At 40.1% G+C, this 19,399-nt stretch overlaps 1 protein-coding gene and 1 long non-coding RNA gene across 5 annotated transcripts; one reads left to right on the top strand and one right to left on the bottom strand.

The window, feature by feature from the left end:
* Window positions 1–1,525: 1,525 nt before the first annotated feature.
* LOC103718522 (G1/S-specific cyclin-E protein) lies at window positions 1,526–9,517 on the bottom strand. 4 transcript variants are annotated; one of them, XM_039129315.3, is made up of 11 exons: window positions 8,854–9,509; window positions 8,684–8,746; window positions 6,733–6,874; window positions 6,353–6,646; window positions 6,116–6,269; window positions 5,122–6,042; window positions 4,781–5,019; window positions 4,626–4,699; window positions 3,680–3,788; window positions 2,129–2,157; window positions 1,526–2,030 (listed from the first exon to the last, which is right to left on the bottom strand). In XM_039129315.3, exons 2-11 carry the CDS (start codon window positions 8,734–8,736, stop codon window positions 1,958–1,960), a joined length of 2,088 nt encoding a protein of 695 aa, XP_038985243.3. In that variant the 5' UTR covers window positions 8,737–8,746; window positions 8,854–9,509; the 3' UTR covers window positions 1,526–1,957. The 4 variants fall into 4 exon arrangements, with proteins under 4 accessions (XP_038985243.3, XP_038985244.3, XP_088572076.2 ...); XM_039129316.3 differs by having other exon boundaries at window positions 8,684–8,758; window positions 8,854–9,494; XM_088715950.2 differs by lacking the exon at window positions 3,680–3,788 and having other exon boundaries at window positions 8,684–8,758; window positions 8,854–9,517.
* A 2,878-nt stretch (window positions 9,518–12,395) lies between these two features.
* Window positions 12,396–13,603, top strand: LOC120111643 (uncharacterized). Its single transcript, XR_005513095.3, has 2 exons — window positions 12,396–12,766; window positions 12,871–13,603. It is a non-coding gene; the product is annotated as an uncharacterized LOC120111643 (long non-coding RNA).
* The last annotated feature ends 5,796 nt before the right edge of the window (window positions 13,604–19,399 follow it).

Here is a 19,399-nt window from a genome sequence, read left to right as displayed (position 1 = left end):
CTCTGTTGTAGGTATCTAAAAACTACCTACTTGAAAGTTCCCTATGTGGTGATACTTGGGGCAGGAGGGCCTCAATTAGCACAGAAAACCCGGTTCATGACAAAGTCGATCACGAGTCATCTGCAAGCTCGTTGGTTGCATGTGGGTGCAACTTGCAACGAATCCATGGGGCAACTCCAACATTCCCTGTACCAAGAGTCTCATACCATGCATATCCTTTGCCCAAACAATCTGATTGCTCCTTGCACCTCGTCCTTCTCTGCTTCTAGCTACTAGCTAGTAGATTAGATGGACCACTGCATCATGAAATATTGTACTTATGATTGCACTGCAAATTTAGTTGTAAGTATTCAGAACAACAGGATCGAATGTCCCAATTATGTCGTCCATTTACTAGCAAACCATGGATGGTACCCCCCTGCTGGAACCTCATTTAGAAGATATAAATTTCTATTTTCTAAATAGACAGATATATTGGCCTTTGACACCTATTGATTTACACTGCAAGCAAGTGAACCGATTGATTTACTCTTGTCTAAGTGAACTAATCATTTATGTTTGAAATTTTCAATTATTGCCGGTTACCATGACATAGTATTTGAATGTAGTGCCAATATGTAACCCCATCAAGTCTCACAAAATTTACGAATTGAAGTTTCTAAAAAGGCAAATAAATATGTATTTTTTAAATCTTAAAAAATAAATGCATGTAGAGGACCATAACTCTTCTAATGAATTAATAAGAATAAAGAACAAACAATTAAAAGAAACGATAAAAACACAGACTTGGTGGGGTGGTGGTTCTGCCTAATTTTAGGAGATCTCTTTTGCACGCAGCCATAGCATGCGGCTCGTACATGCGCCTCGGACTAACATTCTTGGGCTGGCGGGCACCAATAAAGTGATGCTCTTCTTGTTATTCTTAAAAACAATTACATAAGTAGTTGCCGTCCTCGATCGACTTGATTCCACAGGGCCTGTCGAGGTGGGATTCCATGTGATCTACTGGCAGGCATCTGGATCTCTCTTACAACGAAATCCGTAAAAGCAGAAGGAAATATGCTTGGCGGCCTCACCGCCCACTATTGCCGACATCTCCCATTTGATATGCTGTGAGATGCGACAGCCAAACGTATTTGCTATTTAAATAAGAAAATGAAGGCATCGTGCATGATATCATAGCGGGAGATAATGCTGATTTAAAACAAAAAATAATAAAAAATAACAAATATATGTCATGCCGGTATCAAAAAAATCATGTGCATTTGTTCTATCTTAGTCTATTAGTTGGCATAATTACTCTATCCATTTACAGAGAAATTTAAATCAACATGCATGTAAACAACTGCAATGCATTCATAATCATATGCATCGATTTTCTACTAAATTTAAAAAAAAGAAAGGATTTTGTGGAAATGAGAATTGAGGGCAGCAATATTATCTACCACATACATGCACCTTAAAGGATAACGGCTGTTTCTATACATCAACCAAGCAAACAAAATTTCTGAGCCGGGCTCCCATATGAACAGATGGCAAAATAGGCCATGGAAAGATTACTTTTATCGAACAATATATAAATCTGGATCACATGTTGATTTGTACTATTTAGCATCCTTAATTAAATCCCTTTACATCTATCGGGGCCGAGTGCTGTCGCTTCCATTTAAACCGCCTCAGTGATGAGTACAAAGAGCATTAAACTGCAGTTCTTGCAGCTTGACTGGACTAAATAATATACAAAGTTTCTCAGTCGCTCTGTCACACTTCTCCGTGCAGGATGATTGAGAAGTACAGAATTATCTTAGTAATAATAACCTGATACAACCTGTGACGGCTACCGCATACCCACTCAAAACATATGTACAGAAGGGCGTCTGTAAATTTCTTGGGAAGAAAAAGAATAAAAGAATGTGGTGTTGCTGTTCTCTAAACATGGCCTTCCGTGTAATATATTTCACTGGTCAATCACCAACTCTTTACTCCTGCTTCGCCTCCTCGGGAGTTTCTTTCGGGAATGCGAGGTAGGCCTGCCATCGAAGAAGAAATTTTCAGTAATGACTGTACTGTAATGTCTGGTTGCCTCTATGTTTTCAAGTCGATGAAACCTGATAATCAGGAAACTTACTTTGGTTTGGAGCTTTCGCATTCTTCCACCTGCACCAAAGAGAACAACAAAATGAGGGGAAAATGAGGCAGGAGGCACAAGCAAAACACACAACCTTCCATATTCCCGACTCACGAGTAAGAGGATAAAGGAACCAAAATAAATATGACATCTACAGTTGCTAAGAAAGACATCACCAAAATGACAGCAACGACTGACTGGGATCCATTTGGGTGAATAAGTTTTTCTCATTTTTTCATACCCCATGCATATTACTGCTAAAGGGTATCAGAGGTTCAAAGATATAGGCCTACACATCCTCTACCTGTCACCTATTATGAGACGTGAAAGAAATGAAAACTAGGTGTAGGTAATTGAGGAACAACCTAATCTGCCTCGTTATATGATTAGTTGGAGCATGCACTCACTGTTGTAACAAATGCTTAAAGACACATCGATCATAGCTCAGCAACAATGGTTCTGGACTATATCATGCAATTAATGATGGTTCTTATTACCAACTAGAACACAAAATGCAGGCCATGAAAAGTAGCGATCTGCATTGTTAGCCAGGACCCCTTGAGAAATGTAAAGGTGGCATTGTCGAGACAAAAACAAGGAGAGTTTGGAAAATTGTGCATAAACCTCATGCTGAAAAAAAAACCCTTTATAGTTCATATCTTTATTGGATTTTTGAAATCAAAAGTTCTGGACATCAACGAAAGACAAACATGCGAAGCCAAAAGAGGGATTTCTTCAGGCATTCTTGATATGGCGAAGGTGGACAGTGTCCATCAATGAAGTAGCGGCTTCACCTAGTAGCGACCCTCCATGGTTACCAAGGCTTTGAAAGTGTTCAGACTAAGTAAGAGGTTGGTGGGAAGGCTTGATATAGCAAACTGCTATCACCTGTCAGGCAAATGATAAGCCATTATCTGAAATGAAACCTAATACCTAATGATATAAATAGGCTATAATTTCTAGGGTCCTCCATTTTTCAGGCATCAAGGAGACATTCTTTTTGGAAGGACCAATCATTAAAGTTATCAGCCACTGCTTTCAGAAAGCAGATAAGTTGCTTTCAAATGATGGATAAATTTAAGTGATATTACAATCAATAGTTAAAGATTAAGCGCATAAGTAACTATAAGGAAAATTGCTTGAAAAACAGTCATCTGAACATTGGTATTGAGGTCAAGAAAATTAACCAAACTGTTAGGCCACTGCACAGCACGAATCAGATGAGGCCTTTCTTTCACAGTCAAGATGAGTTCTTTTTCTGAATAACAATGCTTGAATTCAATAGGTTTCCTAAGTAGCACTCTTGATATTTGCTTAATTAACCTACCTCAGGGAAAAGCTGTTACGGTTATATCAATTCACATCCATCTTTTTGGTACAGCAAAAACTGATTGATAGAAGAAATGAGTATGTCTTTCCAAAATGGATAAGATAGATCTATACGACTAAAATGGAAATACTCATAGTAAACAGCCAAAGATAACAACTAAAAGTTTTTATCATTCTTGCAGAAATTCACACCTACTAACTAAAATATCTGAAGGAACTTACAGGAGTCTGTGTTTTATGTTTCAACCTGCCTTCACCAGAGTATGAATGTGCTGAACTACCAATAGCATGAGATATGCGTACAAGGAACTCCCTTATATAATTGTAAATGCTGTACACCAAAGGCCAATTATAAAGAACAGCAATGAATGTCATATTGCAATCAAATATGCATAATAATAGAAAATAAACTAAGGTAAATATTGCAATCCCTAAAATTTACAGTACATAATGCCAAAATGCATTTGCAGAGGAAATTACCCAAAATCAATCAAAAAAATGTTTACTACTTGAGAAGAGAATTACAACTTTCAGGTAGTGTTCACTGCAATTATCCTGAAGAAGTGAGGAATACGAGTTTAAAGACATGGTGGTACCCAGGAATTTTTCCAAAGACATGGAGGTGGTGAATGGGATTATCAGGGAAGGATGTACCTGATGGTGCTCTGAATTAACTAACTCATGGTAGTGTTTATTAAGTTTCTTATTTGATCGTAGCTTGCAGGTTCTGGTTATCTTTCCCATCTTTCATTGTTCATTTCAACTTCCCAATTGAATAGATTGGTTGGTATTTTGAAATATTTCCCCAAAACATGCATACGCTAATAAGCACATTTATGTAGGAATGCAAATGCATTAAATTTTCTTTTCCCTCAGGAAGCAAACAAAAAAAAAGTATTTTGAATCAAATAAGGATAAAATTAGCATATAGAAAAACACCACTATAAACATTAAGCAAATAAGGATAAATTCAAATGTTATTATTATATGAATAGACATTCATGCAAAATACCCATATGTTGAAGAACTCTGTTCAATCTTAAACAGCAAGGCTCATCTCATTTATACAAATATTATGCTCAAATTGCAAACTAAGATTGACACGTTTATCATAACTACTTTTAATATATATATATATATATATTTTAAAGCCTATAGGATTGCATACCTCAGGCGGTGTCTATTGCAGGTCGCGAAGAAGGCAACAAAGCCATATAGAATGCTTCGAAGTGCTCGAAAAATCTGAAGGACAAAAGTAATAAGAGTTTCTGATATATCAAAAATGGATGGTCATAGGCATATCAGTACCACAAGTCCTCTAACCTGAGAAAAAAGGTCATTCCAAAGGGATCGCCACATAGAAGCTTCATAAGCATCCACAGTAGCTTCAGATGCAGATGCAAATTGGAATATGGAACTAATAGATGACCAACTTTCTCTGATGAAATAGTAAATGTTGATGAAAAGCATAGCTACAAAACTTGCCATTGCAAGAACCAAGCGGAAAGGAGCTGTCAGAGTTCCCCAGATGACCCAAATTGCAGGGTATATAACATAAGTTGCTGCAACAAAAGACAGACATTCCATAATATATGAGATTTAATGAAAAATCTTTAAGAGGAAATAATTAAATCAAAGAAGATGCAAGATAGATAGAATCATACCAATAGTCCATGCAGTACTAAAGACGAGCCAGAAAGGCCAAACTATAATCTGCAGAATCTCCACAATAATGCTGCATGATGATCCCACTACAATCCAAATTATAGAACCTAGCCACTCAACTGTATCAAGACATATATTCCAGATGGGAAGAATTATTTCCACAAGCTCCATAATGGGACCAGCAATTGGCTTAGTCAAAATTGAAACTAGAGACTTAGTGGCACGCATAACCATAAGGAACCACGATACAGCTTTCTCAAAGTTATGAAGAAAAAGCATGGTTCCCAAATATTTAATTCTTGAAACCATTTCCCAAGTCTCTATCCAGTCAAAAAAGGGCCCAAACAAGCGTGATGCAGTTGCCTTTAGTACTGGAACATTCTTATACAGGTCATAAAATCCTATAAGGACAGTGGCAATGGAAATCAGGACATATAAGGCTCTTGCCAGAGGGCACATCCATGGACGATAAATTTGGCAAAATACTGGGTATGACTGCAGGAAAATGACCCATGAAGGAAGTCCGTATTCTAACAACGTGAGCAACCTCAAGTCAGACATAATTATATCCTTCAGCTTAAATGGGAGACCATGATCATTAAATCTGAACAAAATGAGAACATCTTTGTAAGTGGTAGCCTCAAAAGATGAACTTGCACACTCACTGTATGCTTCCTCAGAAACTTTATCAAACTCACTTCCCATATTTGATTTCATCATCTTTCTTCTCTTGTGAGGCCCACAAGCTGGAAGTGGTGTATAAATTGAGCTTATAGTATCTTCAGTTTCCTCGGAAGAAGGAACAGAGTCGGAATTATCAAAAAAAAGTTTGTCCTCATCAAAGTCATCCTCATCACTCACATTCCCACTAGCCCCATCAGGGTTTGAAGTATCTTCCTGAGCATCATAAAATACATCCCCTGTAAAGGTAATTCTATTGTTAGTGATAGAAAAAATGATAATATATATAAGGTAATTGAGTTGTATACATACCTCTAGTAGAGACACTATCGAGATGCTCTCGCAAGAGAGAACGCTCATGGTAGGTTCCAGAAAACCATGAAGAAATGCAGCTTGAAGCTTGCTCAATGCTATCGAACTCCCATCTTTTCATTAACTTAACTTCCAATGCCATTGATGTATCAGTCTGTAAGTAATATGACCATTAAAAAGTTGACTATTGGATTCTTGAATAAGGTAACTGGTAAATTGAACCCAAAAATGTGATACCTGAAGTTCGTTTACATAGTTTATACCACGGACATGAACCCAGTCCACTTCAAAAACAATAAAACCATACAAGGTGTGATGCAACTCCTTATTCAGCAGAAAAGAGTCTCTTAGTTTCTTTACCGGGATCAATGCCTTCTTCTGATATACTGCAGCATCAATCACAGAGAACCATCTGTACAGTGTCTTTTGCTTAATGGGATTGGATATAGAGCTATTTGTAAAATTTAGCCTTTTCCCAATATCCCTTCTCTCTCTCCTAGCTCTAGTATTTGCAAAAGGAGACAACCTGGACTGGAAAAGAGGAGGAACAAAGATTCAGTAAGCTATAATGCCACCTAAAAATCAAAGCATGGAAAAATGGTGGTTTTCAGCAAAACCTTGGTAACCATCAATTGCCATAGGTAAGCAGGTCGTGTGTCCTGGTCAATCAACCAGGGCCGGTTGTCAACCAGGATAAAGAACTTATTACTTTTAGTGGCCAGAAATAGAGTCAGACGTGAAAGATAAGACTGTAAATCCCTGCAAAATACAGCAAAATGCCACCAGTCAATATCTTTAGCTGTAGCATGTTAGATTTACATAGACGTCCATCCATCGTAACTTTCCTGTTGACATCTATTACTATTTTACCTAGCTGGTCATACAAGAATGCAAGCAAAATATATAAAAGTATTAACTATTATCACCAAACAAGAAATTAGTTGAATAATACAAAGAATTGGTGTAAAGTTCGGGAAAGTTAAATAGGAATTCAATATAAAATTTTAACATTCTGTTGTACATTTGTCTAGAGGTAAAATCAATATGATAGTAAAGTAATATCTTCCTTATTCACTGAAAAACTGCAGCAAGGAAGCTGTTATCACACATATGGGAACAAAAATGGACAAGATAAAAGGCACGTACCAATAAGAATCAGTTACATAATTAAGAATACTTTCTCATTCTTTAAAACCATTAGAAGGAATTTTGAAATCTCTTGGATAAACACATCCTGCAACGTCAATTAATGTAAAACCTGGACCAAGCAGTCTAATTAGTGAGGCAAGCAAGCTGGAAAGACAGATTAATATGACATATCTGACAAAATGAAGCTTGATGCAGTGACTTGAAGAAAATGACAGTTTACCCAGATCATCTAGCATATAATTTAATTTGCTAGCATTCCCCAAGTTCTGGGCTCATGTAATACCAAAAATTTTATCTTAGCACACTTTCATGATCCATGGAGCTTATAATTAAAACCCACTAGTTCCAGGCCTCTTGTACCCACTTAACAGGAATATCTGGTGGATCTAGCACATAAGTCCAAAGCTGCTAAATAACCCCCTTATGCATAAATAGGCTTGTATTCTAATCAGGAGAAAGCCCCTGCAAATATCAACACATGGAAGTTACCCGCTCCTTATGGGACAGGGAAACCATCGCAAATGAGCTTTTCCCTAACATGTTATTAACATCCTTATAATCAAAGAGATAGCTAGGATATTTGTGTGGGCGAAGCTTGGTTCAAGTAGAGACTCGACATGAGAGTCTGAGGCCAGGACTAAGACAGCATCATATTGTTTGTATCAAAGACAAGGTGAAACCCTAACCCCTAATTTATCATGTTTACTTGGCTAGAAAACTATAGAGACGCTCTAATTTCTGCCAAATGTCATTTAAAATATAAAAAACAATGTACAAACATCAAGGAAATAACTACCGAATAGCAATGGATGATCAAATAGTCTCACAATTTTGAGTGGATCAAGCTTTGTGACCGCAAATCAAAGTAGTGCTTGTCAGATCTAGAGATAGTAAATCACCAAAATGCTAAGACCACGATAATCGGGATCAGTAAGATGATGAGAAACAAGTCAATAATGCAAATCTCTGTGAACAAGATTAGATGGATCACTCTTCAATAGCAAGCGAACAACGCCAATACTATATTAAAAAAATAAGTGCATCATGAGTTTAGAATTGTAGCAGAAACAATATATGTGATATAGTGAAAATTTATTCTAACCCTTAGGCTCTGATTCCATGAGAAGCACCTAGGTGGAAGAACGGCAGACGTGCCATATCTCCTGGTTGTCTCCAGTGAGTTACAATTACATAGATCTCGCGAAGGAAAGTCTTGCCGGCATTACAATTTAATTTTAAAGATTTACTAGATGACAATTGATGATTCATTGCAAGAATACTGGTAACATCGATACAGCAAGATCAGATCGAAAACAGAGGATCGCGCGGAATAGTCTAATAAACAACAAATGAAGCCAATCATAATCTCCCTATGAAACTAGAATACCCTACCATTAGCAGAAGATAAGTTCTACTTACCCAATCTGCAAACTTGTGAGCGGAAAAAAATGGCGGTCCTCGGCGGTTCCCATCGCGATCGCTCTGCAACCAAAACTCCAAGAAACACAAAATGCAAATCCTTTAAGGGAAAAACTTTAACCCCAACCCATAGTCTAAACAAGAGCAAGTCTTGGAAAGAGATCAGAAACCTGGAGCCGTGTCAAGGGGAATCCATGGTCGACAGCCTGAGGGAAAGAGAAGGAGACCGACCAGAAATCCAATTCCTCCGGAATTCACAACATAACAACGAGCACACCGAGGAGCCGGAGGAAAGCAATAAAAACGGGTAGGAGAGAGCAATCGGAAAAGCAGACAAGTAATTAATCCTTCTATCTCTCTCTCTCTCTCTCTCTCTCTCTGTACTACTCCCCCTTAACTGATCACAATAAATAGCATTGCTTCGCTTGCAAGGCGTGTCCCGCCGATGCCTCTCGTCCTCGACACGTCCCCAGGGGACGCCGTCACGCTGACCATCCGTAAGACTCCGAGCGGCGCCTCACCCCATCCCTCCTCCGCCCCCCCCCCTCCTCATTCTTGTGCCCCACGGGATCCGCTCCTCCGCTGCCACCGCCGCCGTCGGCGCTACAACCCCGGTCTCAGGTGCCCGCCGGCCGCCGGCCTCCACGCGCGGAAACGAAAGCGGCGGGGGAGCAAGCGGACACGCCGGACTCGCCGAAGAGCGGAGATCATTCGAGCGACGACGAAGCAAACGCCGGTGGATAAGAGGAAAATAAAAGGAAATAAAAGAACGCCAACTGGAGAGAAATTAGAAAGGTTGGGAGACGGAGTCGTCCTACTCTGACACGAAGACGCAAGTTGACGCCATCGTTTATTTTATTTAAAAGAGCAAACAGCTTTTCTCTCTTATCCACACTCGCCACGTAGGACCGTTGGAACAAACTCCAGAGTTGGTGTATGGAAATGGCCTTTTGATGTTGGGAGTACTGTAGGGACGGGTTGTCCTTATCTTGCACGCATTTAGGGAACGGCGGAGCCGCGTGGTGGTGGTGGTGGGGGGTGGGGCCCACGTCCTAACCGTTTAACGTGGATTATTCGGAACTTGGTTTCCAAGCCCATAAAAAATGGTCTTGTGCCGAGATATGGGCATGCAAATATATCCAAGATCCAAGTTCTTGAAGGGCCCGGTAAACGCGCTGCAGCCTTTTAGGTCCATGCTCAAATTATTATGGGCACTTTAAAAAGGGGAGAGAGAGAGAGAGAGCGCATTAAGTTGGACATGGATGGAGAGGCGTGGCTGCAGTTGGGGCAGAAGCAGTGGGGATCCTGGACCGCCCTCCCCATTTAAGCGACCTTTTTTTTTTTTTTGGATACGTTGACTTTAATGAAACACTGATATATGAATTAAAATAAATTATTTATCAGTTATTTATAATAAATGTGTACGCTGTTAGGGGAAAAAAAGGTCCCCTCATGCGTATATTTCTAGATTCATGAGCAATCCTTGCGCTGAAAATCTATGAGAGGTACCACTGAATTGTGAAGCCCGAAACAAGGAAGGCAAAGCCAGTTTCTATTTTTGCGGCAGATCTGCAATTGAAATACGTACAGATTCCTGCTTATCTAGTGGGAGGTTGCTACGACATAGCTGCGATTGAAATACGTACAGATTCCTGCTTATCTAGTGGAGGGTTGCTAGGACGCAGCCATCAAGTCAATGCTTGACTCCCACTTCTTGCAATTTTACTCCATCAGTTTTGCGATAATACCTGTGGGAATGGATTTAATAAAGCTCTTAGTTTGCCTGGATCGTTGCTTTTTTTTTTTCCCCTTTCTTTCCATCCTTGAGTAGGAAATGAGTTTTTTTTTTTTTTTTCTGTTTTCCATCCTTAACTAAGCCTCTATTTGGGAGTTTTGGGAAGAAAAAAAAGAAAGAAAAATTTTAATTAGAAGAGAAAACAAAAGAAAAGAATAGAATAGACTTTCCTCTTCTCTTGTTTGGGAGTTTTAGAAGAAAAAAAAAGTATTTTCCTTCCTCATGTTTGATAGTTTGGAGAAAAAAGAAAATAAAGCATACCTTTTTAACACTTTTACTAAAATATTCTTATTACAAAAGGAACATGCTTATGAGTAGAGGTGCTCCTTCAAGAAAGTGCAACCGTAGAGATGCAGTAGATGGGTATATGGAGATGAAGATGATATATGAAAGGTTAAAATAAAAGATGTCATAGGATATATTTATCCTTTTAATTTGGTACTTCTTTAATTTAAGGATAAAATAGATATTATAAAAAACTTATTAAGTTCTAATTTTCCTCTCTCTTCAAATCTTTCCACTTATGGGAGGAAAGAAAGAAGAGAATTAGAGCCCAAAAATTTTCCTCCTATTTTCTCCTATTCCCTCTTTTTCTTTTTCTTTTCTTCCACTAAAAAACTTCCAAACATCAAAATTTTTAACTTTCTCTTCTATTCCATTCTTTTCTTCTCAATTCCAAGTTTTCAAACGGAGCCTAAGAGATGAGCTTCTATCTTTCAAGTCAAGCCATCGACACACATTCAAGGTAAACGGGTTTGCATGAAGGATTATCATATAGGTGTATAGCCAAGGCCCCGAGCAAATCATCTATTCCATACGTTAAAAGGAGTCCAGAACTCCCCAAGTGTCAAGCTCCAAGGGCGCCAAACCTTTTTTTCGTTTTCCTTCAGCTTTTTTTTTTTTTTTTTTTGCTCTCTCTGAAACGGGAGGGATAGGTGAACAATATCTATGGTACACCCTCCGACTATTGGAGCACTGTGCAAGCTAAGGAGTAGAGCTTAGATCCTTTGTATGTACACAATGATGTGTCATCCTTCAAGCTCTCCGAAGTAAATTTTCGGATGCATGCGCCTTGGGAAAAGAGAGTCCAAAACTCCCCAACACATGCCAATTGTCAAGCTCCGGAAGCACCAACTTTATTTTTTTTCTTTCTTTTTTCTGCAATTTTTTTTTTTTATGCTCCCTCCGAAGTGGTCTGCCGATTTCTGCACCTGAGAAAAGTCGGGGCGGGAGGGATAGGTGAGTACATCCTCCGACTATAGGAGCACTGTGCAAGCTAGGAATTAGAGCGTAGATCCTTTAAATGAGATGTGTATGGATATAATGAAATGTCGTCCTCCGAGCTCTCTAGATTAAATTCTCGGACGCATGCACCGAGGAAACAAAATTAAAGTAAGTATGTGCCAACTGCAAAGGAAAACAAGAGGAAGAGAGGGGTGCCACCTTTCCAAATGCCACATTTGCGGCTCCTGATTGGTTGCCAAGTGCAATTGCTAGCTGGACAAGGCTCTTGCTTTCCGAATGAAAGCCACGTGGATCAGGAATGAGCCGGAGAGTAGGGGGCAGAGGTCTGCACGTCTACCATAGTCCCCCATACACCTCAATACTGTTTGAGGCCGAGAAGACCCTACAACCAAAATTGCTGATGCTATGTAATGTTAGCTCTAGCATCAAAATTTACTGATGCTTTTAAGTGGCATCCGCAGATATAAAACTACGACGATACTAATTAACATCGTGCAAATAGCATCGTCGGAGGTTGAATAAAAAAAGAAGAAAGGACTTAGACGATGCTTAAAAATGTTGTTGAAGTCCTAAATAAGCCGGGACTAAAGGCAATGCTTATAAGCATCGTCGGAGGCCTAATCTTCTTCCAGAGCTAATTGCAAACTAAGACAACGCTTTAGAAAGCGTTGTAGGCCAATTCTCTCCGCCCCTCGTGAATCCCTATTCGTTCTCCCCCCCCCCCCCCCCCCCAAAAAAAAAAAAAAAAAAAAAAAATCCCTAGCCCCCCAGCCGCCATCATCCCAACCCCCCTTCCTTCTCGATTCCAACCCCCCTTCCGCCGCCGCCGCGTCTTGAAGTGGAATCCCTCTCTAATCACTCTCAGCTCTCCCGTTGGTGGTCGGCCGGCCGGCTAGTCTCTCTCCTCGGTTGTTAACGAGGTCTGTTCTCTCTCTCTCTCTCTTCCCCAAAATCCTCGCCATAGATCTCGTTTCGTGGCGCTTCTCCTGAGGAAACCACCACCACCACTCTCTTCCTAGATCTCCGAAAGCGGCCACCAAAAGGTGAGCTTTTTCCTCTTAATTTTCTTTGCCATTGTTTCATCTCTTCTCTGGCCAATTTGGGTTTCTTTTCATCCTCTCATAGCGTTCTTTTTTTTTTCCCAAAGGGATATGGAGCGCTCTCAAGCTAGGATCCGCGAATCGGGAGAAGGCGGAGAGGAGAAGGAGAGCTAGGTTTCCCTTGAGGCTTGCCAGCTCGGGGTGCGGGGGCAAATGAGGGAAACCCTAGGGTGGAATCGCCCGATCGTAGAGGCTTCAGAGCTTGGATCCCTTGGGAGCGAAGGAAGAGCAGGAATAATCCATAAGAAAAGATAGGAGAAGGAAGCTTGGAACCAGAGAGAAGGAAGAGGAGACCAGAGCCCGGCTACGGTGAAACAATCCGGGGTAGGCCTATCAGCCTCTCTTCTTCTCTTCTTAGTTTCTCGATCTGGTATGATGGATGAGATTTAAGTTATCGATGGCCGATTTGTATGATTTGGGTTGGTATAGCACCGATCTGTTGATGGTTTGGGAGTTTTATTGGTTCATTTTGCTGTTTGGCTATTGAATAGGCGTGAATTTTTGGGTTTCTTTCCTTGATTCTGTTTTAGGAAGCCGCTTTTTGATTTGATTAAACGGACCGTGGTGTGGAAGATTGCAAAGAAGCTATTGCAGCCGTGAGACGCTTCTTGTGTTATTTCTACTGTAATTTATAATTTATAATTTATAAATATGCTTTCTATATTATTTCTATTGTAAAAGAAAGATCATATAAATTGGACATATGTTCTAATATGCTTCCTACTGTAACTTGTAAAAAAAAAATCAATAAATGGGGCAACTGTTGTTCTTCTTGTATTATTTTTTTTCTAATTTTATTTTTTTTGTTACCTATTTTGTGACATTAGAATCAGTAGAAACCAGTAATGGAGAACAAAAATTGATTTTTTTAATTTATCTATCGACGCTTATAAAGTTTTGTGCTATCTGGCTTTCAAAATAATTTATTTTTTTTAAAAATAACTCTAATGAGATTTTAAAGCGTCGGCAGACTTCAAAATAAGCCGACGCTTATAAGCGTCGACATAGTTTTTATTTTATGAAAGCGTCGGTAAAAAAAATTTCCGCTCTCATCTACCTAACACTTTTGGAAGTCTCGGCGTCAAAATTACCGATGCTTATAAAGCTATTTTGTTTTAGCGAGAGAATGTGACCATGGTCATATCAGTAGATTTGGAGTTGATTGATGCATAGATACTACACGCTTTCCAACTATTTCTACTCCTCAATGCAATGGCTCTAGGTCGCGCCTCGTTCTTCTAAGAGTCCAACCTGTAGGTTCTGCCCCACCTTTTTATGCGTATGTGGAGGGTTACTTCCAAAGGTAAGCCTTCATGTTCGTATGGCTTTTGCTTTGGAAAAAAGGCCCGCCCCTCGTCCACCTTTTTCATGCTCGCATAGGAGGTTGCTCCGGGGAGGTGAGACTTCCTCAGTTCCTCTTCCCATAGATTTTGCTCTAAAAAAAAGAAAGGGTAGGAGGTTTCGTTGGCCCATACATGGGTTGGGGGAGCTGCTAGGAGGTAGCCCTCCCATCCCTGTGGCTTCTCCTTTGGACGGCATGTGAGGGTGGGGGTGTGTAAAGTTGTAGAGGAAAAGAGGAAATAGGTCGGACAGTGTAGGTGGAGGAAGAAAATTTTGTTGAATTAGGATGAGGGGAGCAGGTTTTTTTTTTTGTCAAAACGGCAAATTATATAGCTCTAAAGTGAGTATATCCTGCAAGATCACGGAAAAGTAAAGAGTACAAAGAGGAGAGGATGTCTCCTATAGATGTCCAAAGAAACTTCCCAGAGTGCCGGGCGACGAAGGAGGTGACCCAGTTTGTTGCCTTGTTCACCTTCCGAAATACGTGTACTGCCTGAAAACCCTCCAACTCCTGGGCCAATCTTCGAGTATCTCTAATGAGGGGATGGCTAGTCAGTCAGTGTGATTTTCTGATGGCAGTTCAGTCTCCCCTTAGAATGTCTGACTGATTGACCTCTATAAGCCAAGGAACTTCTTGCATTGCATATAGGGAAGGTGAGGAGCGGAGTCGATGGGGTAGAGGGTCTGCAGATACTCGTCGAGCTCCTCATTGCCCCAATCATCCCTCCCTGTCTGAAAGAGCATCACGGAAACTGAGCTCGTCCTGTTTAGGGGGCAGCAAAACCCAAGGGCAAATGCCAGCCCAGCTGACTATTGATTGAAATAAAAGAAAAGAGTTAGCAAGTCTGAATCTGAGTTCAGGCTCTTTCTTAGTTCTTTTTACTCTTCCTTTTTCTTAGGCTTTCCAAGGGCTGCTAGAATGGCGTTTCCACCAATCGATATAGGATTGGGGAATCTTTTCTTGTCTGAAAAAGCTCAATGGTCAGTAATGGTCTGAAAGGAGGTTAGGCGGGATTCCCACTTTTTTTTTTCAATCAAGGTAGGGGTCAATTTTAGTTGTTTTAACTGGAGCAGCAAACTCGTATTCGGCAAGAATCTCATTTTTTGGTAGTACGAAGGGGGAATTGGTCCAAAAATTGGATAGGGGTAAAGACGCAGCCGGGCGCCGGCGGCTTGTTCAAGTGCCCCCCGAACCGCGCGAAATGGCCGCCTACATCTTTAACAACTTCTTTTGAGTTTTTTCTGGATCTTCTAGCTAAAGTGGAGAGATGAAAAAATCTGATCTTTATCACCATATCTATCCACACCTCGAATCCAGTCAATCACCACCGAGGAGTCCCTCTCAAGAAACACCCATTCGGCACCGAAGACTCTCCTTGCAAATGATAACCCTTCCCATGCTGCCCGAAGCTCTGCCCCTACAACCGTAAGTCATGGCGTATGCTGACCCCCGGCTGCCACCAGCCTGCCCCAGGAATCTCTGATCACAAATCCAACACCTCCAATAATACCATCCACCGACATACTTCCGTCGAAATTCACTTTGAGATGACCAAGTGGTGAGGGCACCCAAGAAACGAGGGGAACCTCGGCGCTATGACAGCAGATGAAGTGCCCCAAATGTCCCTGGCCATCTCAACAGTGAACAATGCAGAGGCTGCAATAACCTCCCCGGACCGTGATATAGCTCTATCAACTACCAACCTCAGTGGAAGCCTCCTACCCTCAAATATACCAGCATTCCTATCCAACCAAATATGGTAAGCCAGGTATGCTTTGAGAATGCCCTTCTCCCAAGACTTGGGGCTCCGAATAGAGGCTCTCATTAAAAGAATCAGATCTTGTGCTGACTCCACTGCCTGGGGCAAGGTTTTTTCCCATCTTGTTGTGATAGCTGTAAACGGAACATGGCAACCATGGCTTGGCCGATAGTATACCCTAGCAGTCGTTGATATCTCCAATAGTTGGTGGTATAAAGCCTACTATAATTGTAGAGCTGTAGTAAAAATTTATGGCGATATTTGCTAGTGCAGCCAATGTGGCAAAAGTGACCAATCTCCAAGGTGTATAGCCATTAGCCATGACCCTAAGCGAATCATAAATAAGTCTTTGGTGCAATGGCGCTCCAACCAATGGTTCATGAGGGAATGGATAAACTTTTAAAATCTAGTGTTACATTCTTACCATATGAATAATTCTGCATTGAATTATGATTAGTTCAGATCTTCGATACCTTTATTTCGGGCCGAAGTTGAGGGCAACTTGGACCGGCCTGAGGTATGTTTCGCGCATACTGCAAGCCAACACCTTAGTGCTCGAGGGCGACTCGGCTACTGTCATTGGCTGGATCCAGCAGAGTGTGAAAAGGGTGGGTGATTACCACCCACTTCTTAGAGATATTCGGGCGATAGTGAGGGGTAAGATGGCCTTGCAGGATAAGCATGTGTATCGCAAGACCAATGGAACAGCAGATTGGGTAGCATCCTATGTGGCTAATCATTCTGGGGAGACCCTATGGCTGGAGGAGAGGGGACTATCCGGTGCATTTTGGAACTTGTTATCTTTTGATTTATTTGGGTGTATTCGTACCTGCTATATATAATACATCCATTTAAGGAAAAAAAATCATGATTAGTTAAGACCTGAATTAAGTAATTAGAAAATTTCATTCAGTTAAATATTAAGAAAAATAATTAAAGAATATTTTCTGAAAAATATTTATGTGCGTGGGCAAAACGTCCATTTTTGTCGATATTTTTTAAAAGTGCTGTCAAATAAAATTTCCACACTTATATTATCCACATCTTTGCGACGCTTTAAAAAGCATCGGCAATAAAATTACCGACGCTTATAGGCGTCGGTATATACTTTAAAAAAATCGGAAAAAACAAGTTTTTCTGTAGTAGTGACACTTATTCTCAAAGGCGTGATTCAACATATGGTTTTAAGATGTCATGATTTTTGGAGAGAAACAGCATATTGTTTTATATAAAGATACTTAAAAAGTACATTCTAAATAAAAGAGGGAGCATGTATTGGATTGATTCAACATTAAACATGTGATCCAGAAAAATATTACTTCATTCCTCAAAAAAGTAGGATACTTGCATTTTTTTTTTTTTTTTTGTTAAAAGCATCCTTCTAATAGTACAAAAGAGAAGGCCACAAGGAAAACATGGAGTCCAGCAGCATAAATAAAAATCCTCTTTGAATCTGCCCTTTTCTCTGGTCTCCTTTAGTGCTTTACCCGCCTCTCCTTTCAAACTACACCAAAAACTTGTGAGTGTGCAGATTAAAAATGGCTCCTTTTAGCCATGTCGACATGAAGCGACCCTAAATTTAAGCAAGCTCAAAACAACATCAGCTCGAATGTGTTAGTCAATACCAAACATAAATAATAAGCTTAAAGAGGGTGCTGTCAGTGTCTCCTATGAACAAAGCTCATTTCACATTAATAGCTCGTTGTATTCGACTGCTGTGACAAATTTTTCATTTAATGTGCAAACTAAAACCCTTTTATAATTTAGTTCTACAATCATCGCTTATGTTCATGATAGCCTCAAAATCAATATAAGATTAAGAATGAGAAAAAAAGTTGGTGGTATCGTGATGATAACAAGTGATTAAAAATGAATAAAATGGTTGCAAGGTCACACATAAAGAGTACAAATACTTACTAAAACCAAAAAATTAAACTTTCAAGGTCAAACCAATAAAATGGAAAAAGTTTCCAACCATCATCGATGTTTCCCTGGAAATCAAAGAACCATTGGTTTGATATGCTCAATCAAAAGCATACGCAAAGAATGCAGTTCTACTCTTAATTTGACAATTAATGATAAAACATACTTTCAAAAAAAATGAATATATTTCCTGACCATGTTGTCTGACCATACTTACTCCTGTTGTCTGACCATGTTGCAAGAGGAAATTTGAAAGATCCCACATCGGCTAGACTCGTTTCAAAGCCTAGGCATATGAGGCAGGTGTCTCCAAATTCTACAGATGCGTTTTGGGTGAAAAACAAAAATGGGGAGGGATCTAAGTGGCGCGTGCGTGCGGACCCCGGAATTGGACTATATCTGGCAGAGAAGCTCTATGTTCTCCAATCATGTGGCCTCTACATGGGCACTGGGTGCCTCACGTGCCCCACGCGGGCGGGAGCGTGACAGAATTGGCGCAACCGATAGGATTTGTTGCCAAACATGGGGGTTGGCTGATTATGGAGTTGCCAAATTAGCAACAATGTTGGGCCCGATAAATTTTTCATGCGCACATGACGGGCCCCCCAAAGTATTTTCCATATTTCATGTGTAGTGTTAAAGAACAAAATCAAAAAAAAGAAGAAGAAAAAAACACGATAAAAGTTTAAGTAGTAGCTCAAATAAAGTGGAAAGAGAAGGGAATGGATTGGTTTAAGTTCCATGGCCTCCATTATCGATCAAGGCTGTTCAATGTTGCTATAAACCTGATAGTGTCTCCAAACTAATTCCCTAGAGAGTTTACAGCCACAAAGGCAGTTGGGGAAGAGAGACAGATAAGGGGCTCTTATGTTAGGCAGCAACTAGGACCAAAGATGATGAGCAGTGGACGGAGATGGGAGGGCAGTGATTAAATAGAATATAGAATATTCTATATAGAAATATCATTTATATAGAATATTTGCAAACATTTGTCATCTTTCTTCTAGTAGAGCAACCTCTAATTCCCGCATTCTCCCCAAGTAAAACTCATTCTCAAGCTATATCTCGAGCATCACAAATACTAAGATTCATGCATTTCTTGTTTAAAATGTAATCCTGCTAGCAACATAGATGACCAAGCTAACACGAAGGAGTCAACTCAAGGTTCTCTAGTGTTATAATATGAAAGAGTAACACTTCAAAAAAGAATCCCGCATAGTTTTTTAGGTTCAGCTTGTAACAATTCAAGACCTCACCTAAAATGGTTAGCCGAAAGATTTTTTTTTTTTTTGTTCCTTAATCCTGTATAAGTACCCAAGATTTTCTTAGCGAATAACCGATGTGGGACTAAATACACGTCCACACAGATCCTCACATTTTCTTCTGTTCAAGTCCTAATGTCCTCGTCAGGCTAAGGGTTCAAATCTAATCACAAATGCAATGATCGATCCGTAATCAGCCTTCATGAATCCGTGTTGTAGTGTCCCTTAGTCCACATAGGCTATGGCTTGATGGCACCATCAAAAGTATTTCAGCAATTGTATTATTAATA

The sequence above is a fragment of the Phoenix dactylifera genome, chromosome 2 (assembly GCF_051530095.1).
Source record: "Phoenix dactylifera cultivar Ajwa chromosome 2, Ajwa_hap1_PhDact_Kaust_v1.1, whole genome shotgun sequence".
NCBI classification, from domain to species: Eukaryota; Viridiplantae; Streptophyta; class Magnoliopsida; order Arecales; family Arecaceae; genus Phoenix; species Phoenix dactylifera.
Note: the sequence above shows the minus strand (reverse complement) of the source record. Positions and strands in the feature narration are given on the sequence as shown.

Bases quoted from the DNA above. Each gene is read 5' to 3' on its own strand.
- LOC103718522 (XM_039129315.3), bottom strand. From the start codon at position 8,736: ATGGGAACCGCCGAGGACCGCCATTTTTTTCCGCTCACAAGTTTGCAG. The intron at 5,020-5,121 runs GTATGATTCTAT...CTTTTGTTGCAG, and splicing joins TAGTACTGCATGGACTATTG to CAACTTATGTTATATACCCT. The intron at 3,789-4,625 runs GTATGCAATCCT...TTTGGTGTACAG, and splicing joins TGCAATAGACACCGCCTGAG to CATTTACAATTATATAAGGG.